The sequence below is a fragment of the Falco peregrinus genome, chromosome 13 (genome assembly GCF_023634155.1).
Source record: "Falco peregrinus isolate bFalPer1 chromosome 13, bFalPer1.pri, whole genome shotgun sequence".
Lineage (NCBI taxonomy): Eukaryota > Metazoa > Chordata > Aves > Falconiformes > Falconidae > Falco > Falco peregrinus.
Window position 1 is genome coordinate 979,227 of NC_073733.1, and position 14,077 is coordinate 993,303.

At 52.9% G+C, this 14,077-nt stretch overlaps 1 protein-coding gene and 1 long non-coding RNA gene across 3 annotated transcripts in view; one reads left to right on the forward strand and one right to left on the reverse strand.

Annotated features, from left to right (window-relative positions):
• MID2 (midline 2) overlaps positions 1 to 14,077 on the reverse strand; it is a 114,106-nt gene that overhangs the window by 36,245 nt on the left and 63,784 nt on the right. Inside the window, exon 3 of the mRNA XM_055818183.1 lies at positions 232 to 327. Coding sequence (XP_055674158.1) covers positions 232 to 327 — 96 coding nt within the window. The remainder of the gene's footprint in view (positions 1 to 231; positions 328 to 14,077) is intronic.
• On the forward strand, positions 188 to 2,195 carry LOC129785579 (uncharacterized). 2 transcript variants are annotated; one of them, XR_008749699.1, is made up of 3 exons: positions 188 to 300; positions 705 to 875; positions 1,628 to 2,061. It is a non-coding gene; the product is annotated as an uncharacterized LOC129785579 (long non-coding RNA). The 2 variants fall into 2 exon arrangements; XR_008749700.1 differs by lacking the exon at positions 188 to 300 and adding an exon at positions 346 to 514 and having other exon boundaries at positions 1,628 to 2,195.

Consider the following 14,077-nt stretch of genomic DNA (forward strand, 5'->3'; position numbering starts at 1 on the left):
GGAACCATCCCCGTGTCCTCCACCACCTGGGACTAAGCTTTCTGAATGAATCCAGCCTCCCTTCAGCCCCTCGGCGTCAGCAATGCTTCCCACCACACACTGATCTCTGTTCCCAGGGCAGCCCCCAGGGAGAGGACACAGGAGCAACCCACGCACCCCGCCACTCAAGCCAGGAGCTTCCCAGTGCACCTTCCCCATGACTACCCTGCTCCTCTGATTGCTCTCACCAACCTCCACTTGCTGGCAGATCTGGATCAGCTTGGCCATCTGGTTTTCCAGTTCGCTGTTGCGTTTAACCAGGTTAGTGAGATTCGTCTCCAAGGTTTGCTGTGAGTCCAGAAATGGGGAAGGAGAAAGAGAGAAAACAAAAAGATCAGTAAAGTCAGAGGACTGTCCCCTGCCCCCTGTTAGCAACCAAGACCATTTGCCACCCAACATGGTGCCTGAGGGAGCGACAACTTCAATAACTTTGGGCAAAGGCTCCTGAGTTACTTGGAAGCTCCTGCCCACACGGGTGAGTTGTGTGAGGGCTTGGCCTGAGAGGGGGGAGCCACTGGGCTCGGCACTGTGGTGGCCCTGAGGATGTCACCAGCTGGAGGTGACAGCATGGGCATCTGCCCCTTTGGAGATGGTTTGAGAAGCCGGGGTGGGCTGTGTTCCTGTCGCAAAGCTGTTTCTCCTTTATTCCCTGGAAAACTTTACAGGTAGCCAGAAAAACATCAGGAATATCTAAGTTTCTCAAAAATGTTCTCAAACCACTAGCTGCTGCTGAACCCTCTGACAAGGCAGGAGACACTAAGTGTGATGCTCCCCACATTTCTACCAGGAAAGAAGCCAGCATGGCTATTTTTGTCATCAGTTTTGTTTTGCACAAGGTAAGGAAGCCAAACAAGAGCCTGTCGAACCATCAGAGTAGAGTGACTTCCCTCCCTTGCAAACCATCTCTGCCGGAGCAAGAGGTACAGGTGGAGAGGCCAACGTGGCAGCCCAGCAGAGCCATGGCACAGCTTGCCCTGCACCGGCAGCAGGGCAACCCCCTCCCCAGCTCCCGCCAGGCTGCCCAGCTCTGCCAAAACCCGGCTGAGCCCAGTCGTTCCCTCCCACCAGGTCCCACCTTTTTATAAGAGTATGAAGAGCTATTCTGCCTTGATGGCCAGCCTGGAAGCCTGCCTGCTCCAAACGAACTGCTGTTTTCCATCCCTGCTCTCCCCTCCTCATCCTCTGCTGGTACTGGAGACAAACAGCCCTGGGAGAAGGCTGTGGTCCCCGCCGCAAGCTGCCTGCGATTCCCTTCCCAGCTCCGCTGCCTTTTGCTCCTGGGAGTGGATCGCTGCCAGTGGATCACTGCCCAGGCTGTGATCACCTGCTTTGGTGCCCATAGGCTGCAATATTCATGGCGCACAACGGGATCCAGCAGAGCATGGAGAAAGAGCCCGTTTGAAAAGATTTCGATACCTGTGGACACACAGTGGACTCGTATATTTTTGGAGATCAATAATTTCAGTGACACTGCATTTCCATTAAAATATGTGGTTCCACTAAGAGGAAATATTTTATAACTAAGTGCGCACTACCTGTTGCAACGCTTGTTGGGAAAATGATATCATATTAATATTTTAAACTTCAGGGCTGGAAGAGGATCCCTGTGGTGTTTTATTCATCCTTGGCTAGAAACTGCAGTCCAAGGCTTTCATCAAGACTCCGGCAGACCCATAAACACGGCTCTTCTCTGCACGCACAGATAATTTGGGGGCTAGTTAGCCAAGAGAACTTGAATCATAGTCTTGAAGCACAGGCAAAGCATTCATTCCTGAAAAACCACTGGCTCCTAAAATACTCTGAGCTTGTTTGCAATCCTGAAAATTGCTAGCCATCGGCGGGTAAGCAGAACACAGAAACAGGACTGAAAAAATGAAATAAAACCCAGGGTGCCTGCATTAAGTGGAAAGTGCTTTGCACAACAACGTTGTATCGACAATGAAACAGCCAGCTGCTAACAGTTCCTGCCACCCTCTTCCCTTGTAGCTCACTATTATTAAACATAATTTGACTAAAGCACTGAACATTTAACTTGCTAATTGTCTTCCTCATCACCAGCTCGATGGCACTGAAGTTGCAGCTTTGAAATTGCAACCGATCTGCTTTAATGTTCCAGGGCTGTTGATGGAGGGCAGGGAGGAGAGGGAGGGGAGATGAGCTCGAGATACACACTTTGAAGCACACAAGTCCAAAACACATTTGCAGCATCCCAAGTTTTCCAGGGGACAGCATCACTCCTCCCCCATCCATAAACACACACGACACCTGCCCCTGAGCCTCCACCCCTTCGCCAAGCCCAGGCTGACACTGCCATGATGCTGATGCTACCGGTGTTAACTGGCTCCAGCAGCAAGCACCCGCTCTTGCTGCTCCCTGGTTTTGGAGGGCTGCAAACCCTTGTGCAGCGCATGAAAATGCAGATGGAACCATTTCCTTCTGTTTGATTTGCTGAAACAAATAAAATATACTAGAAGCTTTCATTACACCAGCTGGATATTTTGTAGGTAGTATATAAATTACAGCAATTGTAGGGGTGTTTTTTAATTGCATTATAACACGCTCATATTTCCCCAAACATTCACCTTCTGGCCTGAAATACAGCATCATTGATATCTCTACAGCTGGGAAGAGAAGTGAGAAAAAGAGATAAGAAACATCACCATGTCCTTCAGCAAAAGTCATTGGTGCTCAGGGAGATGAAGGGGCTGGGCCACCCAGGCGATGGAAACCCGTTTGCCCGGGGATGGCAGGGCCAGAGAGGGAGAGTGCACAGGCCACCCTGGGAAAGCAGCCAAGCCCTTCCCAGCCCGAGCCAGCTGCGGCTGTACGGTTTGCAGCGCACCCTGCCAGGACCAAACCTGCTCTGGCAGCTTTGACAAAGCAGCTCAGCAGCTGCACCCCATTTGCCCACAGGTGACCAGCTGCAAAATAAATACACTTGGCCCCCAACTGAAGGAGCTGAATAACATGGTACTGATGTGCAAGCACTGATGTTGTTATTTTATCTAGTTGTGTGCATGATGAGCAGCAACTTGATTTTCCTTTTTCTCCAAATATCAAACAAGCAGTTGATCTAAATACGGATTTCTCTATTCCTGTTTGTAAATAGCATCAAGGTTCAGGGTTCAAGACAACTTTAGGAATTATAAATATTAGGCTTCCTTTTGGTCCTCTGTGCTTTGCCAAACATGACCCTGCCTGTCCTGGCAGGATTGCATCCTGCACTCCCTGCGCTGCTGGGAGCCGTGCTCCATGGCAGGTCCCCACTGCACCCATCCATCTGGAAGCTGGTCCACACTGGGAAACACAGCTGGCCACTGGGAGACAGGAGCAGAGCAGCCTTTGGGCCCCAAGTAGGCTGGCAGGGGAAGGGGTCCCCACTCGGAAGCATCGCACAGACCTGGTGGCCGGAGTGGCCGGAGCTGCTACATGATGGGGCTCCGAGTCCCATGCGCTTTGAGCCACGCAAGCCTCCAGTCCTCTCCCCCAGTGGGAACCCCTGGGCATGGGATGGGAGGACCTGACGTGTCCTATAGCTGGGGGAACTGGGGGAAGCTTTAGGCACGGGAGTGCAAAGGCTACTGGTTGCTGCTGCTGGTGTGTGCTGACACTCACTTGCAACCAGCCCCAGAGCTGCTTGGATGGGCGAGCAGCACAGGAGGCTGTCATTTGGCTCTGCCTTATTCCAGGACCAGCCTTCCACATTTATCTTCATGCAAAGGCAGCCCAAACTGGAGAGCGCTCACTTTCAGTGATTTACTCAGGGCTTATTTCATTGCTCTTGTTCCTTTATAATTGCTTTCAATAAAGGACGCGTGTCCCTGCTCTGCTCCCTCCACATACCGCAAACACAAACCATGTGCCCATCGCAAACACATGTGCATGCACACACGCACAGAAGTCAAACTGGCTGCAGAATGCTTCCCCGCATGCCAGCCCCAACCACTGAGGCTGCAAAGCGGCACCAACACGGGTCCCTGGATGCCTCCCCCCCACTCACCACCTCCACTAGCATGATGCAGGCAGGGGAAGGGCACCTGCGGCCACTGTGTGGGATTTCTGCCAGGCTGGGGATGCACAGCCAAGCCCTCTGCAGCTGAGGACGCGCTGTGAGGTCTCCCAGCATGGGGCAGGACTGCTTCTGGGTGTCCTCTCCCCAATCTGGAGCAGCACAGGAAAGCCAGATGCCACCAGTACGTTGCCCAGGGTATCTGGAGCCTGCCATGATCACTCCTGCAGGAGCTGGTCAGATTTTAAAACCACAGCTAAAGTCCTTGATGGCATCCTGCAGCTACAACACTGGATGTCCTGCCCCTGACCAAAACGCTGCTTTGCACTGAGCTTCTGCCCCAGGCACCCCTGCCTTTGCAGGGATGAGGGGCACTGATTCAGCCTGGCTTGGGAACACCAGTGTGGCTTCCCAGAAGCGGCAGCTGGCGTGGGCCAGCCACGGCCAGCTCCCAGCAGCACCAGTCCTGACCTGGTTTGCCTCCCTCTGAGGTTATTTTGGGGAGGGAGGGTGACGGGGTGGCTGTGCAGCATCCTCCCAGCTCCCCTAACGACAGCTGCCTCCACACTGCCAAACCGAAAACCCATGAATTGGCGAGCGCAGCACAGAGCTGGCTCTTCACCACAGCCACGGCAGGTCTGCTCCCACGCCGGCAGGTGCTCCCGCTCCATCTCCCCTCCCGCTGGGCAGCAAGAGCACTGAGGATGGGGCCCACTCACCCACCCGTTACCACCGTCAACCCTGGCAGCGACACATCCCTCTGAGACAATGTTTATAATCAATTTTCATCCCCCAGGAAAAAAAAAAAAATCAAAAAAATAAATCCAGAGCTAAATATGATAAGCAAGTCAGCTGCCTGCCTTTGCTAAAAGCATTTCCCCAGACAATAGGGCAAGTGACAGGAAGACACGACTTGAGCTGCCAAGCGGCTCCCGCGCCGCTCCCGCCTTGTGACACTAATGCATTTTAAGTCGCTTTGGAGCAAAACATACTGAGTAAAAGCTGAAATAAACTGCCAGCTTTTGGTGCCTGGTATCACCCTAACCAGCAGAGCTGACCTAGAAAATCAAATGATTTGTTACGGTGACGTTCTGACAGTGTTTCTTATTGTGCTGCAGAGGCTCTACAGCAGGAGCCCCGAGCTGGGCAAAGGGGCGCGGGCAGTCACCCCCCAGCCAGCCACCCACACAGAGGGGGACAGGGGCCGAGGGGAAGCATGTCACCAACAGGCGAGGATACACCCGAGGGTGTGACTCAGGGCACTGCAAAGACAACTTGTAACATCCCCCTCTACGTCCCCTGCCCACTCAGAGCAATTAAGAGCAGCTCTGAACCTGTTCATCAGGGCTAAACCCTGCCCAGCTCTTTCTACGCTCACCTTCCCACTGGCTTCAAAGTGGCTCCGGAGCAGCCTTGGAGTCCTGGGGGGTCCCACGCCCACACTCTTCACCCCATGCACAGTGAGCACAGTTACCTCAGCCCAGCAAGACCTGGGGCTGGATCCTGCTCCGATGGGGAAAATCCACCACTGCGGTGGCCGTGCTCCAGTGTGCAAGGAGACAAAGGCGGGGAAGGAATGGGCCCGGAGCTGCAGCCTTGCTGGGCTGAGCGGGGATGTGGGAGCAGAGGGAGGACAGGTAGGACCACAGACACGTGCTCCTCCATGCGGCGTTTCAATGTGGACTGCACTAGCACATACTGTACCTAGTGGTTCCTTGGGGATTTAAATTTATGAGAGAAAAATAAAAGAAGAAAAACCCCAAGTAAACAGGGCTAACTGAATGTAAAATTCACAGCTGTTTGTTGGGCCACCGCCTAATGAGCACATACTGGATTTGCATTTTACTGGCCCTTTTTGAGCATCTTCTTTTGCACTGAGCTGACCAGCATTGCTGGCACTCATCTGATTACAGGGAGCAAACTCCTCTTCCATCCTGCCCCACAAGAGATAACGAAGCACGCTGGGTCTGTAATGCAACACCTCCCCAAGCTGGCTAGGCTTTGCCAGACCCCCACCCCCCCATGGGACACCATTACAGGCACAGCAGGTTCCCAGCAGCTCTAGCGTTTCATTACCGCATGTTCCTAAACCAGCCTAATGAGAGCAGACAACCCTGTGTAAAAATCTGCCCAACCACCAAAGCAGCAACACGTTATTTACTCCTCCTTCCCACCGCCACTCATGCATGGCTTCCTCCATTGGTGCATCCGTGGGGCTCCTGATCACTGCTGAGGATGAGAAAACACCACATGGACCCCCAAGGCCATGAGGGTTTGGGCTTCACTCCTTTCCCCGACAGGTTTCCGAAGCCCCTGCGCAGGCACGGCCGAGCGCAGCCGGACTCCAGCGGCACGGCAGGTGAGGAGGCAGCACCCGGCTCCTGCAGGCAGCTCTGTCACCCATTGTGATACAGGTTTATTTCAGCAGTATCTGACAAGCGCTGCTGCTTTGGCCACTGGCTTGTAACACCTAGACCTTCTCACCACGGAGGGTGCAAGCCTGTGGCTGAAGGAGGGACAGGGAACAGTCATCTAGATGCTGGCTGGAGAAAGTGCCCAGTGGGTGATCAAATGGCCCGATGCCTCTGAAACAGGAGACGTCCCAGTTAGCTGTAAGCCAAGCGCAGCCCGTCGGAGCCTGCAAGCCAAGGGGCAACCCTCCGCCAGCTCATGCCGGTGCTGCCCAGGCCATGCCGGGGGCACGTGGGGGCAGAAGCCTGTGCTGGCAGGGACCCCCCTCCCCAGGATGCTCCTGCCCCGATCTCAAGCCCTCGCTTCCCAAAGAAAGGCTGCCAGGTGTCCTCTTGTCAGGCTCCCTCTAAATGAGAAACGCATTTCCTCCAAGGGGAGGCAGCCAGGCTTCTCCAAACCCATCACCTAAGGAGACAGTAAGGTGGTTTTTTTACCCTTCACGTAATTGTTGTGGGTTTTACTCTCTGGACGTCGGTGCTGCAGGTGATTTTCTCAGCAGCTCCCCCAGGGCCTGGCTACACATCAAGGTAAAAGTCTTCATTGGAGCCCAAATTCCCTCACCCCAGCGGCAGGAAGGGAAGCGCTCCCTGCCCAGCACACGCAGGCAGGCACGTGGTCACATGCCTGACCGAGCTGAAGAGCAGCAACATCAAAAGGTTGGCCAAGTTGGAGACCTGTGGCCCCCTGCAACCTGCCCCGAGCCTCATGCCAGTGGCCGCAGGGGTGGGAAGGGTCTGCAGCCCAGGGGAGGTGCTGAGCAGAGCAAGAGGTTCCTGCCTCAGATGCGCTTACTCAAAAAGCGGCATGTGTCAGCCACGCTGTCCCTCCCTCGTAGGAAGGATATGGGAGAAATACTGGTGACGACAGACAAAGCTCCTCCAGGCAGGGACTGGAGGAAAGCAGGAGGAGCAGCAAGAGTTTCTCCTCACGCTCTGCCCAGGTGCTCCTGCTGCCCTGTCACTAGCCCATGGCCACTAACGACACCACAGTTAGGGGCTCCGAGGTAGGGGAGTCGGTAAGCCTCCTCTGCAGCAGCAAAGACATGGCAATGAGAATGGCTTGTTTATCATTCTCAGGAAATTCCTCTCCTCCCGCAGCTTCAAATGAGCTCTGAACTCTGGCAGGAGGAGAGGGAGGAGGGAAATTGCGCCGGCATTGCTCGCAAGGAGAGCTATAGCAAGCCTGTTCGATTTACACAGATGTGGTTCATGACCACTGAGGCAGCTGGAAAATCCTGCACGGCTGGAGCAAGGAGGCACTTAAAATGAAAGGACATGTCATATTTTCACTCACCCAGGTTGGTATCACTGTCAGCTTTGTATGACGATGCTCGTCAGTGCTGCTGAAGCAGCTCCAGTGCCATGATAGCTTTACACCTTGCAGGGAAAGCCATGTCCTGCAGCCGCTGCCCTGCGAAGCTGCTCACCTCTTCCAAGATTTGTACCACCACCCGCTTCTGCAAGCACATCTTGTCCTCCTGGCAAAGCCACGCTGCATGACAGAGGGGCCCATGCCAGACGTGGGGCTGGTGCTGCGCAAGGCTTTGGCTTTTTGGGAGGATGCTAGGGACAGCCAGCACTTGTCCCCGATGCCAGCTGGAGCTGCCAAGGGGCACCTGCTCATGGTGAAAGACCTTCCATAAACTGAAGGAGCGCTTCCCTTGCCTTTGTTTAATCAAACCCTGCAGCCTGGCAACCTGGGTGAGTGATACCAACCTGGCAGGGCTGCAGCACCCATGTCTGCCACGCCAGTGAGGCAACCCAGGGCTGCGGATCCCTGCATGGGGTAACAGCCAGCACAACCCTGGCCTCTGGGTTCTCCCCTTGGGACCTGCCCCGGAGACACTGTAATGAGGTGTAAAGGAGTCGTGCTTGGGGCAGGGGACAGGCACGCAAACACATGAGCCAGTTTCCCTCCTCTGGCCCCTGACCTCCTCTCTCCCTTCCCCAGGTGGCCCCTCCCGCACTGCATGCCCTCCCCACCCATCTCCCCACAACAGCCCGGACACATCCATTGGCAGCATCGCTGCGGCCTTCCACAGCTCTTGGGGCTGGAAGCTCCTGGAAAAGAGACCTTAACACTGACGTGACCCAGGATATCGTGCTACAAAGGTTTGCAGGCTCCAAAGCATTTCCTGCACCTTTCCCCCAGGGTGCAGCAGCTTGGTCAGGGCCCTCTCTGCCCTCTGCCAGTGACAGTCCTTGTCTACCAAGGAGGACAGCACCTCCCACAAACATCCAGCTGTGTACTTGCACTGGCACATCTTTCTGAAGCCCAATGCACTCCTCTCAGCCCTCCAAATGTGGCAAATGGCCAGATCTCTGCATGGTTTTACTGCTGCCAGGTCTGGGACCACTCCTGAGCATCGCTGCATCCCCATGGCACATGCTCACGTACCACGGGAAAACAACTGAAGCACATCTTCAACTACAGCGGCAATTTCAACATCTACCAACACACACATACACACACCGAGCTTTTTGTCTTCTTAAGGTACATCTGGTTTCTCAGCTAAGAAACGAGAGGAAGAAAATGTCCATGGGTAAAACTTGCTGCCTGTCAATGGCAGCAACCCAGGGTCACGCTCACCTCCTCCCAGAAACCTGCTCTTTGGCCTCGTTTCCCCAGAACACAACAAAATGTTTCTGCTCCTACAGAAAGGCAACCTGAGGAACGGGGTGGGGAGAGCACACTAATTCTCCTATAAATCAAAGCTATCCCACACAGTTCCAAGGGGGGGAAAGAATCACATGAAATAGTTTAATGTTGTCATTTTGCCAAAGCTGCTGATTAGTTGCAGACTCGGTCTGAACCATCATTTTGGCAAGTTTTGCTGTCTGGCTGCTTAGTGTGCACCTCTAGGACTCCACATTTCCCCTGTTTGCTCTTTCTTTCCCTGCACTACGTAACAGAAACAGGGGCTCTGCTTCTGAAAATATTCCTTAATGCAAAGATCCTGTAAGAGCCCTTGCACCTGCAAGTTCTTGGCATGAGTATTCCTCCTCACCGCAGAGAGAAGAGGAATGGCTCGCTGGTGATGGATAACCTCTTGCTGCTGGAGCTCATCCACACAAACACATCTCCCAAGGAACAAGCTGTTCCCTGGCAAGAAACATTGACCTGTTTTCCTGGGTAAAATGAGGAAAAGGACAAGAACAAGCCAGCTGACACCCTTCCCTGTTACGGGGTGACCAAACCTTCTCCCTAAGCCACCACGAGGTGCAAGGGCTCTAGCAGTAAGTCCGTGCGAGCACAGTGCACGGAGGGCCAGCCTGCCGAGGCACAGCACGCTCTCCAGCGCTGTGGGCAGTCTGCAGCTCCCGGGCTGCGTGCCTTCTCCTGGGAGCTGGAGGAGAAGACCAGGAGCTGCCCAAAGGACAGCTCAGCTCTCACACTTCCACCCAATACACTTCCAGCAGAGGCCAGTCTCCTTCACCCCAGTGACAAGTCAGTGCAGGGCACAGCACAGCAGCTTTTTGGGTGGTCGCTCTTCTGTGTCCTTCATCACTGACAGAGGCATCTTGCAACAGATCTTACATGACAGCCACTTCCAGGCTACAGAGGGGCTGGGGCATCTGGCAGCTCACATCCAAGACCCCAGATCCTCCAGGTGCCAAAAGGCACACGCAGAAGCACAGGGCTGCCTGACCGATGCGGGAGTACCACAGTATCTCTCCCTCGTTGCCAACTGGTTGCCAAGGAGGTGGCGGGGGTAACTGCCGCCTGCCAGCCAGGGAGACTGCAGGCAGTACTGGAGATCAGACGGCCTGAGAAGCACACGCTAACAGTAACCTGCTTCCACAGTCAGCCCTCTGAGACGTGCTGGCTTGACGGTAAGATGGGCAGAGGATGCACAGCGGCGTTCATCCACCCAAAGGTAGCTGACTGCATCTGTGCTGTCACCCAGTTCCCCCTACACTCACCAGAAGTGATGCTCGGGAGTGGCTTGTGCCTGAGGTTTACAGCTGAACAGGGCAGTGGAGCCACCCTGGAGCATTTGCTTCTCTGGATGTCAGGATGGTCCTGCCAGGATGCTGCCATGGTGGAGGGCTGGCCTCCACCAAGATGGGGTTCCTTTCTGGCCACTCCAACTCAGCAATGTGGCAGAGCTCCAAAACATTAACAAGTTACAAATAAATCAAGAAATCAGAAGAACAAGTTACTGGTGATGCCAAAAAGCTTTGATTTGCCGGTGAGTGGCAAAGAGACAAACCTGGGGACCAGGCTGTACACGAAGCCTGGAGCAACACCAAGCCACCCTGCCATGCACATCACCCACAGAAGAGCCACACTGCCAGCACAGCACAGCAGTATGTGGGTGCACTCCCAGGAGCATCCCCGCATCCCGCTAATGTGGAGTGGGATGAAAAACCCACCCGTGCAGCCAGAGGAACATGGAGACCTTGGCTCTGGTGCAGTCAGGTTGGTCCCAGCACCTACAGAAGCCTCTCTGATCCACTTTTGGGCTGACCCTGACCACAGAGATGAGCCTGGAGCCCCAGGGGCTCCATCCCTGTGCCCAGCAAGGTCCCAGAGATCAGGTCACGTTCAAGGTTGGACCATATCCCTGCTTCCCTCACCTTCCAGCCTAAAATCATCCAGCCACAAAAAGGAGCTAACGAGGCACTACAGAGCTCCCTCAGCAAACACTTCTGCAAAAACACAGCACAAATGCATACGGCTTATTTAGGTCCTTCAGTGCTTACATCCTTTAATCTTTTCAAAGTAATTCTTCTACTATTGGATATTATCACAGTTTTCTGTGTCGTTGCAGCAGTGTTGAAAATTGTTTAAATATTTTATTAAATTCATCCCAACTGTGACAAGACGGATTTTATTCCTGAAGCCATCTAACCACTATCTGCTTGTTTGAGCTGTCCTATTTAAATACTCCAAGACTTCACTCGACGGTTCAGGCTGCGTGCTTTTCAGCTTAAAAGAATGTGATTTTCAGACATCTTATTAACTTTGTTACATTTGATCTAAAAATTCCCAAACTAAAGTGAGTCCTGAGCTTATTTGTGTATCTTCCACTGCTTTTATTTATTCCTTTAAAAAGACAGCGGAAGGAAAAGATTTCCACTGCTCCAAGCAATGCCTTTGTCCAGGAATTTTCCTGGAATTTCCAGAATGGCAAGTCATTCCTAGTTTGTGGCAAATCAGCACCAGGAGGTCTAGAGAGGTCATTTTCCAATGCTCCGCTGTAGGTACCACCAGCAGCTGTGCACCCCAAGGGGTGGAAGGGCTGCTGGGGAACCAACCTCCCCATCCTCCCCACCTCTGAGCCCACGCACAGGGATGGATTATGGTGTGCTAAAGGAGTTGGAACTGGCAGCAGCCCCAGCAGCCCCTCCGCAGGCATGGTCCACCCACGCCAGCCCCAGAAATCCCCAGGGCTCATCTCGGGAGAAACTCTGGAAGCAGCTCTGCCATCCCCACGGGAACTGAGCATCACCTGCATCCCTGCTTCACTGAGAAATCCTGTCTGTCAGAAAAATAAGCCACTAATAACTACTCTGTTTCATTCTGCCACAGTTAGGAAACCATGAAAATTGAGGAGAGAGGCCAAGAAAAGAAAGAAGACACTGTGTTTGTCCACCTGCTCCTTCAGCCTGAAATCTTCAGCCTTCGGTCCTTTCAAGGTTTCTTCCTCCATGCTGCACAAGTGACCCCGGACCTGAGCATCCCACCAGAGCAGCTGCCAGGGCACAGCGTGGCTGCCCAGTGCTGGTTCCCACCAGCCACCTCACCCCTGCACGTATCTTCAGAAAAGCACCCCAAGCTCCAGCCAAGCGCCTGTTTGTAGCTCAGGGAGGTGTTATCAGACCCGGATGAACACTGGGGACTTTGAAACGTTTTTAAGGCTTCCTGCAGCTCTTTGTTTTCATCGGGGCTCACTGAGTTTATTGTCCTTTCATGTCACCGTGGCAGAAAGCGCAAGCAGCCTAGGCAACAATGCTGAATGCTCTCCCTGCAATGGCGCACTGGGTCAATGTGCTTGAGACAAGGGTGTAGGAGAAGGTTTGGCCAAACCAAATGTTTTCCATAGACTGAAATGGAAATTTTATTTTAATTTGGACCCATTCTGAGAGGAGGGAAGGGTGGGAACAAACTCACTGGACTTGGGCAGTTATAGCATAAACTCTACAGCTGAACAAAGTGTTTGGGCTTCCCAAGTCTGTAATGGTCGGAAGCAGAAATCATTAACCGAAGACCAATCTCCCAATGTGAGACATCAAAAAGGAGTGTCTCAGAAGCACCTCTCTCCACTGATGAGACAGGACATCCAATGGACTGGCTTGGATGCAAGCATATCCACACATGAGATTCCAGCCTGGGAAGAACAAACCCACTCAGAATGATTAAAAATTAGGAAAACAGAACATAATCTCAAAGTTTTTCTCCTTAACAAGTCACAATTAGGAAAACACCCCTGCAAAATGCTTTATAGCAAAAAGGTGGGAACCTTCAAAATCAAGTGATTTACTATGTGCCTTCTCCATTCCCGCTCTCCCTGACCTCCAGGTGCTGAAGCGTGTGGCCATGGCACCCCAGCAAGCATCCGTCCCCTTCCCTGCCCTCTCATGCAGGTGATAAGATGACAAATTTGACAGCTTGCTAGAAAACCAGCTTCATTTAACCAGAAAAGCAACAGCCTGAGGATTTTTCTTGATCACTCTCTGGAGGCTGCAAGGGAACAAGCTTCTTTCACCTCCCGGAGACACGGCTGCAGCATTTGTGTGCTGGCAGCAGTGCAGATTGCTCCTTGGGATACTCAGCACTTTAAAGACACCGGAGGTCAACAAATCCTGCTTTGCAGGGCCTGCCAGATCTCCAAGGGTCCACAAGACCCCTGTGAGGTGGAAGGCTTCCATGGCCCCATGCCCAGAGAGCTACACCAGCAGCATCTCACGAGCTGGACGGGGCAGAAACCCACCTGACACTTGGATCAAGGTTAGGCAGAAGTTACACACAACCAACCCTTGGAAGGCAGAGACTTCAAAGGACTTGCAACAAATCACAGCCTATAAAGCAGATTAACAACCTCAGACATGAAGAACATGCTGAGCATCTGGAGGACCCCATTCAGAAAGGCAAAGGAATAACTGGAGGACAAAGCTAACAGCAATGCAGCTCAACAACAGATCAGACCATGACAAAATACACCCTGCAAAGCCACTCTGTTTTACAGCTGAGGAAGGACTGTCAGACATGAAATAGGAGGAGGATGGCAGGTAGCGGTACCCTATTACCATTGGCTTTGAAGCCGAAAGTGAACAAAACTCCTTTCAGAGTAGAAAAGGTAGACGACACAGCCTCCTTCCCATAAATATGTATAGCCTCATGGAAGAATCAACTGGTGGAATAGAAGACGCATGCTTTGAAGGATTTATATAAATACATGGCACAAAGACAAAGAACAACATAAAAGTTGTCCTTAGAAGCTGCTGGGGAAGGGGAAGGGGAAGGTGGGTGGAGATCAACTCCAGCAAACATGAGTCTTCATGGGCTCACTAATGGTAGGTAGTGCAATTATGTTAACTACTCTTGCTGCAG